The sequence below is a fragment of the Phyllostomus hastatus genome, unplaced genomic scaffold (genome assembly GCF_019186645.2).
Source record: "Phyllostomus hastatus isolate PE091 unplaced genomic scaffold, TTU_PhHast_1.1 phas_contig_1, whole genome shotgun sequence".
In the NCBI taxonomy this organism is placed as follows: domain Eukaryota; kingdom Metazoa; phylum Chordata; class Mammalia; order Chiroptera; family Phyllostomidae; genus Phyllostomus; species Phyllostomus hastatus.
This window is the reverse complement of record NW_025333498.1, coordinates 7,850,139-7,866,764: the sequence shown is the minus strand read 5'-3', so window position 1 is coordinate 7,866,764 and position 16,626 is coordinate 7,850,139. Positions and strand designations below refer to the sequence as shown.

Sequence of the window (16,626 nt, the reverse complement as noted above, 5' to 3'; positions counted from 1 at the left end):
AAAAACAAAAACAAAACTAACAAAAGGGGATTCATGATTCCATCCTATTGACATTTGGTTCTTCTGGCAAATAATTCTCTATTCTCAGACATGTCCTGAGCCTTCAAATGGTTTCACTCAGGTTCCTCCTTCATGTGGAACATTTTGTTCCTCATTCCCTTCATGTCAGTGTGGGCAAGTCTTGTCAAGCAGTCAAAGCTCAGCTAAAAGCCTCCCATCTCCACAAAGACATACCTGACTCTACATGCAGGGGTACAACAGATTATTAAGTTCTGAGGAAGTTTTGAGAAAGAAGAGCTGCTCTTACCAAAATTCAAAAAAGTTGGCCATCCCAACCAGGTACATGATTTGCAGTAAATACTCTGTGGAATGGAAGAAAGAAGGGAGTCCTGAGTCTGGCTGGCTTGGCCTTCCATTTTTGTAAAAAACTGTAATCTAGAGGTTAAAGTACTACTGACACAGTCATCCATCTCTTACATTTCTGGAGCTAGCACACTTTTATTTCAGCCAAGTCATTATTGCAACACACCTCCTCAGTTTCCTAAAAGTAATATATAGAATAACATTAAATGTTTTCACTAAAAATATTTCTGATATAATTACATGAGGTCTCTGAGATCACTGCAGATATGCTAGGTATAAAACTCAAATTGAAAATCATATTTCTACCTCAGAGTTTCCAACTTCTTAGGGTCCATAACCATTTAAGCAAGGAGGATATCAGCATTTGACTGAGAAACTTCAATTCCCTAGGGTTCTTTTTATCAACTTTCTGGCTAAAATTAAGATTCCACAAGATGGGAAATAACTATTAGAAGAAAAAATAATTTTTCTTGACTAGATTTTTCTTTTTCTTTAGTGAGCTGTTCCAAAGGTGAGACTTATATGTAAACAATTATTGCTATATTGAATTTTCCATATTTATCTTACTACATGCTAATAATTGTGTTTTCTTCTTTTAAGTGTCCAGTGAGAAGATGTCTATTGTTTCTTCACTATCAAGGAAAGAATATGAATCAAAACAGCCTCTAAGAACCATATACAGCGATTCTTCACTTTATCAATTTTGTGAACATCTCACTGAGTCTGTCATTTGCCATTTAATTTTAAGCATTTCTGATAGCACCAAAGATGGTAGAGAAAAGGAGAGAGCATGGGAAAGCCAAAATGTAGAGTTTAACAAGGTTATTTTAATTTATTCTCAAGTGTTTGAAAGCCGGTCAATATCTATTGGAGAACTTGCTTTAAGTATTTCTGAAATGATTACTAAAACTCTTTTTAATAGTAACATTATAGAAGCTAATATTGAACAGCAAATGTGTTCTTTAAAAACAAAGTACATTTATTGCCCAGGAATAGTTGCTGCTGACTTTGATAATCTCTTTCAGGATCTCTTAATAGGAGTGATTCATGTACTGTCAAAAAAAATAGGAATAACTCATCACTTTGAAAGCAATAGAAGAAATAAATCATTTTCCATGCTCAGAAGCAATAGTGTGCCAATTTGCAACAAAACAAATACTATGAAAACACAGATGGGTTGCACAGATTGGGAATCATCTACTCAGCAAAATGATTATCTCATTCAAAAAAATAAATTAAATTACCTTGCACATAAGTTAGGCAGGCTAGTTAACAACCTAGAAACTCGTGAATCCAAAGAAGTAGTCAATAAAGTCTTCAATATTGTTTTAGATTTATTTTCTCCAGATGAACACCCATATGACACTGTGGATTTTGATAAAAAAGCAAGAACATTTTTCTCATCCTTGAACGATCAGCAAAGTAATAGAATACTTGGAAATAACTTAGGGCTCACTCCCAATTCAGTTTTTCTTCTCAATGTCGTGTGTCAGAAACTTATTAGAACACTTTTGGAAAAATGCACAAGCTCTGTCTTTCTTGATAATGGCTCTCTTACTGATGAAATACCAGCAGAAGAATGTCAACTTTTAAAAATATTTCAAAGTGTAGAAGATGAAAAATTTGATTATTGTAAGCGAGCAATGGACTATGAACATTTTCAAGGAGATTACAAGTCAGACCTTTTGGAACATCTGGCAAAAATGGATCAAGATTTATTGTCATCAGACTCTATTCTCACAATCATTTCCCACAGTTTGGTTAAATCATTGATGGACAAACTATGTCACAGTATGCAACTCCCCCAGAGTCCACCTGCTGCAAACAAGCATTTAAAATATAGAACAAGAGAAATACAGTCTAGTTTTATAAAAGCAAAAATGCCAGAATTAGCAGAATTAGGACAAGGTACAGGTTCTTTAGGATTTATGAATTATGATGGTAGTGCTTTGACAGGATCCCCTAATAATACCAGTACAGTTAGCCCCATAATACAAGCACCATTTGGCAATAAGTGTTCAGTAAATTCTTTTTCTGTGTCACCTCTTAAAAGACAGGGAACAAAGGATATGGATACAATAGCCATCCACAATAAGCTAAATCTGGGAGATATAAATACAGGAGTTTATTCAGCCACATTTTTAGAGGAAATAATTTCAGAACTGTTTTTTAATCTCTCTACTTCATTGTGGGGCAAAAATGAAAACATTACTGAAGCCTGGCTTAATGAGATAAATACATTATTTGTCAACAATGTAGTGAATGAGTTTAATAATGCACATGTCACTGTTTTACGGAATGCTGAAGAAAGGCTATGTTTTCCACCAGTCCATAAAGAAACTGTTAGCAGCATTGTTGACTCAGTTTATGATGATGTTTTACAAAAATATAAATCAAAGGTAACCTGTGCTGGTAATCTGGCACATGACAATGCCTCAATAGCAGAACAAATAACTAAATGTGTATTATTAGAAAGTTTGGACTACCAACTCCCACCTTGCATCATGGGAAAGCTCACACCTAATTCATATTACCCTCTCAAAGCTGAAATAATACTGCAGAAACTACAAAATAACCTGAGAGAATTTACTTCAAAATCCAGTTCAACATGCTATAGCACAAGGTTGTCCCACTCATTTTTAGAAGATGTCATCAGAAGACTTCTATCTCAACTCACTGCTCCATCCAGGAAGACTACCTCTTTGGGGAAAAAATATTTCACAACTTCAGACTTTAATGAATTGTCTAACTGTATAGTAAATAAGGTTATATCAGCCATTTCAAAACATAAAATTTGGTTCACTATATATAATAATCAGCATCTATGTACAGGAAAAAACCTCGAGAACATGGTGGATTCTGTTTACAGTAATATCATGCAAATGTCTGACTCTCTTGTTTCAATACAGAAAAGTATAATCAGCCGAAGCCCAACTATGGTTGACCGAATAGCTAGTTTTATTATCCAAGAGGTTATTGAAAATCATCTTCAACCATTTTTGTGTGAAGAAAGTTTGCCTCATCCAAATACTCCATTGGATGCAATATCAAACATGGTTAAACAGGTCCTCAGTGAAGTCATAGAGTCACATGAACCCAAGACGCCATCACCCATAGGTATTTACCCTGACATATTCATCAGGGAAATTGTTGCCAAACTTTTATCAAAGATTTTCAGTCCGAAGGATAACACTGAAATTGAGCTGGAAAACATTGCACAGAAAATAGTGAACTCAGTAAACAGCCATCTTGACAAAACTAAAACTCCTGTTCTATGTGATGATGAAGAGCAGTCTTACCCCTCTGTAGATACAGACATTGTAGATGAACTTGTCACCTCAGTTTATAGAAATGTTTTAAAACAGCATGGGCTAGACCCAGAGTTTGATGAAGAGTATAAAGAAAGTGAAATTTTTGTGGAAAATATTACCAATTTAATTGTAGCAGCTATTTCAGATTGCCTTCTTCATCCACTGTTTTCTGGGGATTTGACATCATCTTCCCGTTCTATTTCCACAGCTGAGAATATCGTTCAGGATATTATTAGTAATATCAATAAGTCTACCAAGCCAAATCAGAGTTTATCTCCATATAACACTTTGCTGCCTTACAAATTTTTAGAAGACATGATCAGAGTATTATTATCTAGAATCTTTCCTTCTGTACCTAACATTGTCCTGAACACAGAATCTCTAAAAGACAGATCAAAAGTGAATTTCAATGAAATTGCTTCAAATATAATCAATGATATTAGGATGAAAATTTCTCAACATGAAATTCACTTCTCAAAAGATGAAGAAGAAACCAAGTTTGTTTATTCAGAAGATGATGTTCACCATCTTGTTGACTCAGTATTCAAAAATATTTCACAAAACTCTGACTCTCAAGAATCAGTTGAGCAAAATATCTCAGGGAGTGACGATGCTCTCATTGATAGAATAGCAGGTTTTATCATTAAGTATATTTGTCAACACCATCTCCAGCCATTTCTAGATAGAAGGTCATTGTCTTCCTCATCATACAAGTATCTTGACAATGAGACAAGGCAGTGGTTTTATGCTAGTGTTTATTCTTCAACTTTTTTGGAAGATGTGGTCTCTGGAGTTTTGTACAAAATATTCCACAGGGTGTTAGGCATTGTACAAACAAAATCAGTAAGAGACTCAGAAAATGAACTTTTTGATAAAGCTGAAAAGCTCATATATTTGATAGCAGAGGAATTCTCAAAAGCCCAAGTCAGCATTATAGAGAATGCAGAGGAACAATTGTGTTTGCCTCCAGTGGAGAGAGATGTAGTCAAAAATATTATTGATGTGGTATTCAGCAAAGTTTTGCAAGAATATGACATGAAAATAATGCCCAATAATGATTTTCTAAATGATGCAAAGACATTGGCTGTGAGGATAACTAACATCATTCTGGCTGAAATTTCTGATTTCCAAATTCATCCAAATATTATAGGAAAGCTTCCTTTTCAGTCACTCTCCAAACTAAATGTTAATGTTTTGATAAACAGAGTTCAATGTGACATTACTAAATCAAGATTCCAAAGACAGGCATCAACAATATATACGACTAAGTTATCACATACTCATTTGGAAAAAATTGTTACTCAACTTATATCTCAAGTGGGTCCATTGGCCTCCAGTGCAGAATGCACAGATACTTCCCAATCAGATTTAAGTGATACAGTTATAAAACTGATAAATGAAATTATATCAATAATTTCAAAACATGCAATATGTATTGTCAAACACGGCAATGAAAAACAAAGTATGATTTCAGAGAAAGATATTCAATCCATGGTTGATTCCATCCATGCTGATCTTTCATATTCAAATGTCTACCAGTCTCTTACAAAAGATAAAAAAGATATAAGTAACATACCTGTTTCAAAAATAGCAAGTTTTATAATAAAAGAAATATTTAACCATCATCTTGAGTCATTTTCATCTGGAGATAAAACTTTCATTTCAGCTGCATTTGATCAAAGTGATAAACAAAAAGCGATTAATTCTAAACAAAGAGAGTTGTCTTTCATAGTGAACTCAGCTGTCTTTTTGGAGGAAGTAATTTCTGAACTTTTATGTAAACTCCTCTATGCATTCTCACATAATTTCTTGGTTGCTGAAAACCCAGATACAGTAAAATTCAAAATTACTGGCATTGTTACAACATTAGTAAAATCAATTGTTCTGGAGTTCACCACATCAGAGATTTTACTTGCAGATTATCTTGATAATGATATATGTTTTTCAGAGATATATAAAGAAATGGTTCAAAAAACAGTCAACCAAATTTATGAAAAAATATTAGATGAATATAAATCTCTGATTCAAGTATACAGCACTATACAAAGTGACACTATTTGTTTTGGAAGGAAAATATATCATTTGCTGCTAGAAGAAATTTATGAATATCAGGTACAATCGTTAGTTTCAGGAGAATTAGTGTCTACTTCCTATACTTCCCCTAAAGCTGATAATATCATCAGAAAAGTGCTAAATGTCATCTTGAAGGATAGCTACACCTTCCCATCATGTGTTACTATGCTGCCTCGCTCTCTTTTGCAAGATATAATTTATAAGCTTCTAGGGCATTTCTTCCCTTCAGCTGACACTGAAAGCGAACTAAAAGAGGAAGATGTTTCACCAGATTATAAGTTTGAGGATGCAGCTTCAAAATTGACTGATGAAATTATCCAAGAAATTTCTGAACATGAAATCCGTGTTGCCACAGCAGAAGACAATGCAGAAAGTGTGCAGTTAGAAGTGATTGAGAATTTGGTTGACTCTATATGTAATAATATCTTGAAAAAATCCGAATTTCAAGCTGAAGTGAGAAAAGATGCAGACAAAAAAGGAGGCTCATTCCTCAGTAAAATAGCTGGTTTCATTATGAAGGAAATCATGGATCATCACCTGCAACCATTTTTACTCGGTGAAGAATCCTCTCGCAGTGATGATGACCATGTCTCTGTACTCACCAAACCTGGTGAAGGAAAGGCACAGACTTCTCTATATTCAGCCACATTTTTGGAAGATTTAATTGTTGACCTTGTTGGCAAATTTCTTTCTCTTCCAAGTATTACTGAAGATTTTGAGAAAAAAGAAATGCCAGAGACAGACATTGTGGGCTTGGCTATAAAATTTGCAAACTCTCTGATAGGAGAATTTAGGAAAAATGACATTAAAGTTCTACCAAATGCTGAAGAAATGTTTGCTTTCCCACCAATTGATAAAGAGACAGTTGATAAGATATCCAATTTTGTGTACGATCAATTCATAGGAAAGTATGAGTCTAATGAAATTCAGAAGGATGATAAAAGTAACAGTGGAATAGAAATGATTGTTAGTTTAGCCCAAAAGGCAATCTCTGCTTTCAAGATTCAACCACTTTTTTCAGGAGACTGGTCATCCACCTTCTTTTCATTTCTAAATCCAGAAAACATCATGCAAAGGGTTCAACACCTATCACAGAAAAGCCCCACACAGAATAGATGTGTAAAAGGAAACCCACTCACTTTTTCAGAGCAACCATACAAGCGCACTTCTCCAACCTCAGACCAGAGAAACTTGTTAGACATTTTGGGAATACATAGAAGTGTAATGAGTATAAAGAAAAGTTTCCAAACTGAGGAGACATCTATTAAAAAAGGCGACATTCAAGATCCAAAAGTCACTTCTATAACTAGAACTGTGAAAGAGAACATTGTTAACCTGTGTTCAAGATCAGTTGCAGGTGTGACAAATGAAAAGGAAGAGAACGACAGTACAATGGCAACTTCAATTAAAAAATGTACTGGGACTGTAACAAAAGCTACATCTCCAAATACTAGTGTGAAAAGTGAAGATACTCAGAAGCCAGATTTTGGGGTAACACTTAAAGATGATGAAACTGAAAAGAAACAAAAATTAGCTTCAAAAGACAAAGAGAAGCAAGGTAATGAGATACCCACACAAATTCTAGGAGCCTCTGATGATATGGCATGTAAGGAAGAAATACTTAGACCAGATATTGAAAAAAACAATGAAAAGAAGATTGGTAAAACAAAAGAAAAGTTATTTCAAAAAGAAGAGAAGTCCTTCCAGTTATTTTTGACACCCAAAGCAAGAAATGCAGGGACAACAGAAACAACTAGGAAAACAGTAACCCGAGAGCCAAACATTGAGGAGAGAAAAGACAATCCACTTCTGATAGATATAAATGAGAGAGAGTGCTCAGCTTATGAATGTGTCCAAAATATCACTGAAAATATTTATGATAATATCTTAGAATCACTTTCTAAGGACAGTTGTTCTCAAGAATCAGTGGGTTATTCAAATCTTCAAAGTCCCTCAAGTGAGACATTTTCTGTAATTCAAGAGATTAGCAAGGATTTTATACAGTATGCTTCAATAAAGGATTTATCCCCCTCAATTAATGAAAATCTCCCTGCCAAAGAGAATGAAAAAGAAAAAGAGAAAGAAAGAGAGCATGAAAGAGAGAAAAAACAGAGAGAAAAAGACAGAGTGGAAGTTAAGGTGATCAAAAATGATTCTACTAAACCAGACAGTCCTCAAGACCCAGCAGAAGATAAACCTGGAATTTTTCCTGCTAATTTTTTAGAAGATGTTATCACCGAAATGGTTAACAAATTGATTTTTTCGACCTCACCAGAAACACAAACACATGATCAGGGTCAAAATGTGTGTGATGACCAAAATCATGCTGAACTCTATGACACAGCTATGAAGCTTATCGATTCACTGTTAAATGCGTTTTCAGAGGCTCAAATTAAGGTATTTAGGCCAAATGAGGAAAATCAGTGTTTTCCACCTGTAGCTAAAGTATCATCAGTTCCTAAAGTTTCTCACAAGCATAAAGAATCAACTACAGATGAAGCAGCATCTAACATTAAGAAAATAACTATGGATAAAATGCCACACATGCATAAAGTGACTAAAAATAACATATCTTTCTTAGATAGAACACTAGCAATAGACAAAACATTGGTTAACAAAGTTGTCCACTCCTCTGTGTGCAATATTTTGAAGGAATATAGATCTCAAGACTCCATTTGTAAGAATATAAAGAGTAATGGGGAAAACTTAGCGAGAAGACTAACTAGGGCAGTGATAAATGAAATTTTTGAACATCGACTTAATTTGATGTTTTGTGACGAGGTTCCAGCTTCAGCATGTTTGCCTCTGGACTCTAAGGATGTTGTCAAGAAGGTCCGAAAGGTGGCTCAAACAGCCAGTAAAGAATGTCAAACATCATTACCATACAGCATCATGCTGACTCATGAATTTTTAGAGAATCTGATTTCTGCTCTTTTATCTAAAATTTTCTGCATAGTATCCAAAACCAAAGTGGATACATCTGAGGGCAACTGGCTCACTGAACTCGATTTCCTTCAAATGAAGTTATTAAGTACAGTCACAACAGAGATCTCCAAAGATGAAGATATGGTTATTCAGTATGTGGAATCCTTACATCCTAATGATGATGAAATTATTCAATTAGTGGTTCATTCTATTTATAATAATCTCTTGGCACAGTTTGGATCACAAGAGATTATACAAAATTGTGTAGGGAGTGGCTGCAGAATCATTTCAGAAGCCATAGTTGATTTAGTTCTACGAGAGGTGGCTGGTAATCAGTTGCAGAACTATTTTTCCGGAGAGCTAACTCCACATCAGTGTGCAGAAGTTGACAGTATTGTTGAAAATATTCTTAAAGATGTTATGCAAACTACTGATGCTCCCCAGCCTCGGCCATCACATGCTCATATACTGCCTTATGACGTAATAGAAGAAATTGCTGTAAAATTTTTATCAAAGCTTTTTTACATGTTTCCAAAAGTGGATAAAGAAAGAAACAAATCTCTAGCAACTGAAATGCAAAACATAGTCTCAAAAGTGTTAAATTCAATACAAGAATCTATCTCAAAAAGTAAGATTAAACTTGTACCACCAGCCAAGGAATTGCCTACTGTTACTTTAGCTGACAATGCAACTATTGAAAGAGTAGTTAATTCTGTGTATACCAGTGTTTTAAACCACTATGGCTCACATACTTCTATATTCAAAGATTTAATGGGAAAGAGCAATGTCCTCCCTGATATAATAGGATTTTTAGTGGTGAAGGAAATTTCCAATTCTGAATTTCAAACTCAAGTAAAAGAAGAAGTACCAAGTTCAGAATCAATTCTGGAAGCTGTCAAAATTATGGAAAAAGTGGTCAAAATTGTTGATGAATTGAAGTCCCAGGAAAAGTCTTCATCTGGAAAGTGTTCTACGTTAGATGCCACATTTTTGGAGGAAGCATTGGCCTTATTCTTGGCAAAAATAATAAGGTTGCCAAGTGCCTCAAGCAAATATGCAAAACACTTATCAAAGCCTGAGTTAAATAAAATTGCATCTCAACTGACAAAATCAGTGACAGCTGAAATTTCCAAAAGTAATATTAGTCTTGTTGCTGCTGATTCTGAAGAACAGTTTTTAAATACAGAAAGTGTAGAAATTATTTCTAAGGTTATTGACTCTGTTTATAGTAATGTGCTGCTTCAATCTGGAAGCCATAAAGACCTTTACTATGATATAAAAAATAAAAACAAAGTCTTCCCTAAAAAAGTGGCTAGTTTAATCATTAATGAAGTTTCAAACTTTCCAGTAAATACAGATGACTCAAAGAATTCAAATGTTGATCTCTTTAGAGATCTAGATATTAATAAAATTGTTGAAAAGGCAGAAGACCATGCCTTTAAAGTGATCCCTGACAAAGAGAGAGAAGAGTTAAATCGAAGTTCAACTGGAGAGGAAATGCCAGTTAAAATAGTTCCACATATTGGGAATAAACCACTCAAAATAGATCCAAGCATTATTGCAGACCACTTAGCAGTAATTTCTATAAAAACTCAACCTCTTGAGAAACTTCAGATGGAGTGTTTAAAAAACACTGGACATAGCATAGCAGAAGTGAGAAGAGCATCAATAGATGGGAGAAGTTACTCTTCATCAGACACATATAATATGAGAAAGATAAAGAAAGAAAGGCGTCCTTCATTGAGTAACACAGGACGACTGAATATGAAACCCTTAGAGGTGAGTGCTAAAGCAACCATAGAAAAACAGGTGAAGAGTGAGACACGGTAGTTATGTGATTCCCTTCCTCAAATAAGTATTTTGGACTGAAATTTTTTTTTGTTATTGCCCAGCCCAATTGGAGGATTGGTTGTACTGGTTCATCCATATAGTCACATGACTTATTGAACTTGACATATCCATGGCTTGCTTTAAAGGTCTCAAGCTAGTGTTCCTAAGACAATCGGTTTAAACTTGCTTTCTAAAAAGTTATAGAATAAGAATACATGGACATACCCTTAATAATAAAATCAAGCTGACTGATTATAATCTTCATTTGAAGAGTCACAAAAAAAGTCTCATATAGTTCCTATAGTTCTTGTTTTGGATATCTAAAGGTGTTCAGAAGGGTCAGTTAGAATATTAGAATACCTGAAGTTTTAAAAACTATATGTAATAATTTTAACTTACCAAACTTAAGGTTCTACAGTAGTAGTACTCTTTTTACTTTTAACAACGTTTATCAATGAACATTAGATTACAAACTCTTAAGTTATACTCATTTCTGGTTATTTCACTTTAATTATATCAGCCTTTTTCAATTTCTTCTATACTCCAACAAAGTACCCAGTTTTTTCCCCTTTTATCCTTCTTCTAGATCCACCAGCCCAGCGCTGACATTTTTATGAACCCATTTCCTGTTACCATAGACCTAACTCTGCCTAAGCCCCAAATATATTAAACCATTCAGGACCTTAAAGTGCTAAAATTATGTCCTTGTTACAAGGAAATGGTATCACCAAGGACAAAGGGATTATCTGGACAATGGAATTACACTGATCCACTATGCCTTTTGGGTTTTATCAAAGCCCTTTGTACTAAAGGAGTTTATTCATATGAGTTCTAAGTGTGTTTATGTTTATAATCTGTGGCCTGGAAAACTAGAATAAAATTATAGAATCATTCTCCCTGGAGCATAAACTTGAAGTGAATTTTTTCTAGCACTGCCTTGCAGCCTACTGAACTAAGTCTCGGGGTTGGTAAATACAAGTATGTTAAGGAGTGCCTTATGTTTTCAAACCCAGACACTGAGACAGTAATTTCATCTTTTTTGTCCTAAACTTTTTGGACTAGATAACAGTCCTTGTCAGCTCAAAAATTTGCTATTCCATATGAGTTCTCATCATTGTATTAGCGTATCACTTGGTAGTCTTCATTTATATATAAATAATCTCTTAGGAGTAAAATTTGTATGAACAGTCTGTAGAATGACTACTCTAAATCTGTCACAAATTTTCTGTCACAACTTTTACACTTATTTACCAGCTCTTTATCATTCATTCATTCATTCATTCATTCATTCATAGACCCCAGAAAGCAGGAAGGAAATATTTTAATCAAATAGTTACCCTGTCCTCTTAAGGGAAAGAAAAGTCATCCTAAAACTAAAGCAGAGATATAAGGGAGACCCCTCCCAAATGGAATTATCTTCTGGAGGGTGGGCCTCTTATAGTACAGGTTTCCCTGTTAGGCAAATACTCTAGGAACCCATCTGTATCAGTGTACCACTTGGTATTGTCAGAGGCTGCATTCAGCTTCAGTGAATTTTTTTGAAGACTCTTTCAACATGTTTGTCAATTTTATGAGGGGTGATTTACCATGCACCTACTCACACTGCGTGGAGTACTGGGTAGTTTTTGACCAAAAACAGCATGACTCCTGTGTCCCACCCTCCCTATTCACCTGATCTTGCCCTGAGCAACATTTTTTTTAAATTTTCCTTGGATGAAAAAAGTCTTCAAAGGGAAACATTTTGCCAGTATGGAAGAGATGAAACAAAAACAGCAAAAACACTGAAAGGCAACAAAATCAAAGAGTTCAAAAAATGTTTTGAGCAGTGGAAAAAATGTCACAATAGATGTACTGCATCAAATGGAGAGTATTTTGAAGGTGACTGAAGTTTAAACATACAAGAATAATATACAATTTTTTAATAAATCAATTCTGGGTTTTTTTAGAGGGCCACCCCTTGTAGCACACTCTGTTAAAATATGTGATTTGTATCAGTGTGGTGCCAACACTATCTATCTCCAGCATAGAGGAAGACAAGAGACAAAAAAGCAGTAAATCACATCAGAGAACCCAGACACATGTTGGCTTCTCCTCAAAGTTTTATTATCTTTTTTGAGGTACCATAAATTTCCAGTGTATAAGGCATATGCATTATGGGTATGGAAGAGGGTATTTGGGGGAAGAAAGGTAATGGAAAAATTACAACAAAAATGAACTATTTAAACAATGGTTAATTAAAAGTTAAAGGAACATATATAATAATGAATTCAAAGCCATGTAGAATGATTTTAGACTTTTTTAAACCACTAGTTCCCTCTACTAACACAGAAAATCAAACTTGATTGTTTTAATTTTCTAAGGAGGGAGTTTCTATAATTTGTTTCAGCATAATATATTCTTTTAGGGCACCATTTTCTGAAAACTGGTTTACCATGTTACAAAGACATGTTGAGGTCTATGGTTATTAACTTAAGTCAGTTTGGAGGTTTTGTGGCATCATCAAAAGCTACAAGAGTGGAGAAATTCTATTCTTGAATTATAGTTGTCTTTGAACTTAGTCATTGAAAATGGAAAGTGAGATTTGATTAGGGAGGTGAGATTATATCCAAAGGATCAGTAGAAGGAGATGGGTGAAGAAATAAAAAACCTCACAATTTTGGTTTTTTGTATTTCAAAAATCAAGATTAGATAATAACTAGATTTTTATTTTTTAAAAATTAGATTTCTCTATGGTTTCTTATCTAGATTTTTAGAAAAATAGATGACCATGTCTACTGTCACAAAACTTTAGAAGTAAATGTACAAAATGTAAATTATGATGGAACAAAATATATAAAGTTTAAGAAAAAAAGAACTGTGTTAGACTTTCTATACTTTGACATAAATTATAGTGGATTAATATGATCTCTGAGTGTAAAAGAAATGATAAAATATTTTTATAATTTTTCTTATACTTTTCATTTGTGTCTTCTTAAAACATTGTTAAGTATAAGTGAGTGGCATGTGAACATAATATTACCTAATTGAAAATAGAAATCATATTAACATAGCTTTATCACAATAGAATCATAAGAAAAGTGATTGAGGGATTTGTCATTGTAATTTCAATTTCAGATTGTTTGCAGAAATTCATTTCCAAATATAAGGAAGCCAGATATCACCAGGGTGGAGCTTTTAAAAGATGTTCAGAACAAAAAAGATCTTCTCATTCGATTAGTAGCTCATGATATTGAAGATGATTCAGAAAGTAGCCTGAAAGAGGAACTATCGTCTGATGAATATGAAGTTGTTTTAAAAGAGGTTATTAAAGAAAAATTCTCAGGAGAACAATTTGAAAATCAAGTGAAAGAAACCACAAAAACAAATACTGTAAGCACTGAAAGAAGCTCAGATCATCTAAAAGAACATAAAGAGAAAGAAGTTAAAAGATCTGTTGCTGAGCTTGATATGCCCACCTGCTCAAAAACCATAGCTGTAACAGAATCTTCTATGGAGAAAAAGCCACAGCAGAAGGTGAGTGAGAAACATGACTATCAGTGACTGGATATAAATGGAAAGAATGGAGATCTTCAGAAATTCTGTCCAAAAATATACTTTAATTAGGCAGAAAAACTACTAAAATGATTCCAGTGTTTTCCTTAGCCTGGTAATATTTATAGAGTAAGGGAAATAATAGATTAAACAATAAAATTCTGTTGAAGGAAAGTAGTAAAATGTGTCATCAAATAATAAAAGGGAGGAGTAAAAATATAAAGCTTTGGAATGTGTTTAAATTTAAGTTGATAACAGCTTAACCTAGACTGCTATATATTTATGAGGTTATATGTAAACCTCACTATAACCACAAAAAAACTAGAGTAAACACAAAAGAAAATAAGAGAGGATTCAAAACATAACAGTAAACAAAACCATCAAACCACAAGGAAAGAGAGAGAAAAAGAAGAAAGAAATAGAGTAACTACCAAAGCACTAGAAAATGAGTAAATGGCTATAAATACATACTTATCAATAACTACTTTAAATGTAAATGGACTAAATCTACTAATCAAAAAATAGTGGTTGATTGGATCAAAAAACAAGACTCATATGTTGCTTTAAAGGGTTTCACTAAAAGCAGTAAGGACACACACAGACTGAATGTAAAAAGATAGAAAAATATTATATGCAAATGAAAACAAAAGCTCTATATCTATAATCATATCAGACAAAGCAGACACTAAAATGAAGACTGTAATGAAAGACAATGGCATTACATAATGTTAAAAGGGGCAACCATTCAAGAGACTATAGCACTTATAAACATATATGGACTCAACATAAGAGTACTAAAATATTAATGGACCTAAAGAGAGAAATTGACAACAGTACAATAATAAGGGACTTTAACACACCACTCACACGAATGGATAGATTATTGAGACAGAAAATCAGTAAGGGAATATCAGCTTTGAATAACATATTTGACCAGGTGAATATATACAGGATGGATCCAAAGTATTCTTACAGTTCATATGAAAATAATAAATAATTAATAAATAAAGATGTAAGGATAAACTCTATTTCATGTAGTCACAACTATAAAAATATTTTGGCCCCACCCTGTAGATTCACACATGCAGACCATTCAATCCCAAAATCAGCAAAATACACATCTTCTCAAAATGATTTAAAACATTTTCAAGGATAGATCACATGATAGGCTGCAAAACAAGCCTTGATAAATTTAAGAAGACTGAAATTATCAAGTCTCTCTTCTGACCACAATGGTATAAAACTAGAATGCTACCTAAGTGTCCACCAATGGATGAGTAGATAAAGCAGTTGAGGTTACACATATAATGGAATACTAGTAAGCCATAAAAAATAATGAAATCTTGGCATTTTTGGCAAAATGGACAGACCTTAAAGGTGTAATGTTAAATGAAATAAATCAGAAAGAGAAAGACAACTACCACATGTTTCACTTGTATGTGAAAATCTTTTTTAAAAAAACAAATGAACAAAACATAAAAAAACCCTCATAGATTCAGAGAACAGATCAGTGGGGACTGGAAGAAGGTAAGAGAGTAAACTGACTGGTGACAGGGTGGAAGGGGGTCAATTGTATGCTAATAAATAGTAACTAGACTTACGGGGGTGGTCACTTTTTAGTGTATGCAAATGTTGAATTATAATGTATTTCTAAAACTTATACAATGTTTTTAAAAATGTTTTAGAGTAACATTAGCAAAAGTTAAAATAGATTGTATGAGTAATAGTCCCATTAAGATTAGCCATTTTTTACATTCTAACAAACATCAAAATAAAGACATTCTCATAAAAAAATATGGCCATGAAATTACACATGATTTCCCAACAAACAGATCAGAGCACTGGTTATGATGATTACCAGTGACCTGACAATCTTCTGAACTGACCAGAGTTATATCTGTTCTTTTTGCTTTTGAACTCAGTAAGATATTATTACAATGTTAGTAAAGTGAAGAAATGGTAAACTGTATTCTTCAACATTGTGTTAGGTTTGTCTTTAAAATCTATTCAAATTCCAATATTATAATAATAGGTCATCTTCACTGAGCCAATTCCAAAGAATTATACTAGAAATAAATATTTTAATTATAATTATAGGGTTCATCTATCTTTTAAATAATCTCTAAAATCTTTTCTCATATTGTACATTAGAGTACAGTAATACCTGGCTCTCACTTTTTCAGGAAAAAGAAAAAATTAATACTAGTGAACCAACATATTACCTCATACACAGAATTATGAGTTCATCTTCATACAACCAAGAAGATCTGATTTCATCTGCCAGGTACATGAAATTAAAGCATTACAAAAATAGAAATCTGAGATGAAAGCAATGCCTATAGGAAGAATGGTTTCCCTGGTAAAATAGTAATCGAGCAAGTATTTCGTCCTAGACTCCCCCTCACCCCTTATTCTTCCCTCCCATATTGTAGATACTTCATAAGGCCTTGCCTTTCTATTTGATCCCCGCTTTTTTTTCTCCCAGCCTATACATTCTGTCTAGTCCAGCAGTATCTTGGATCAAGAAATTGCTAGTGCAGTTTGTTTGTTTGTTTGTTTGTTTGTTTGTATTTGGAAGATAAGTATTGGGTCA

At 33.6% G+C, this 16,626-nt stretch overlaps 1 protein-coding gene across 1 annotated transcript in view; it reads left to right on the top strand.

Annotated features, from left to right (window-relative positions):
• Positions 1-16,626, top strand: part of FSIP2 (fibrous sheath interacting protein 2) — a 70,555-nt gene that overhangs the window by 47,436 nt on the left and 6,493 nt on the right. The window contains exons 15-17 of the mRNA XM_045832134.1: positions 964-10,451; positions 13,617-14,015; positions 16,217-16,317. Of these exons, the coding sequence (XP_045688090.1) occupies positions 964-10,451; positions 13,617-14,015; positions 16,217-16,317 (9,988 nt within the window). The remainder of the gene's footprint in view (positions 1-963; positions 10,452-13,616; positions 14,016-16,216; positions 16,318-16,626) is intronic.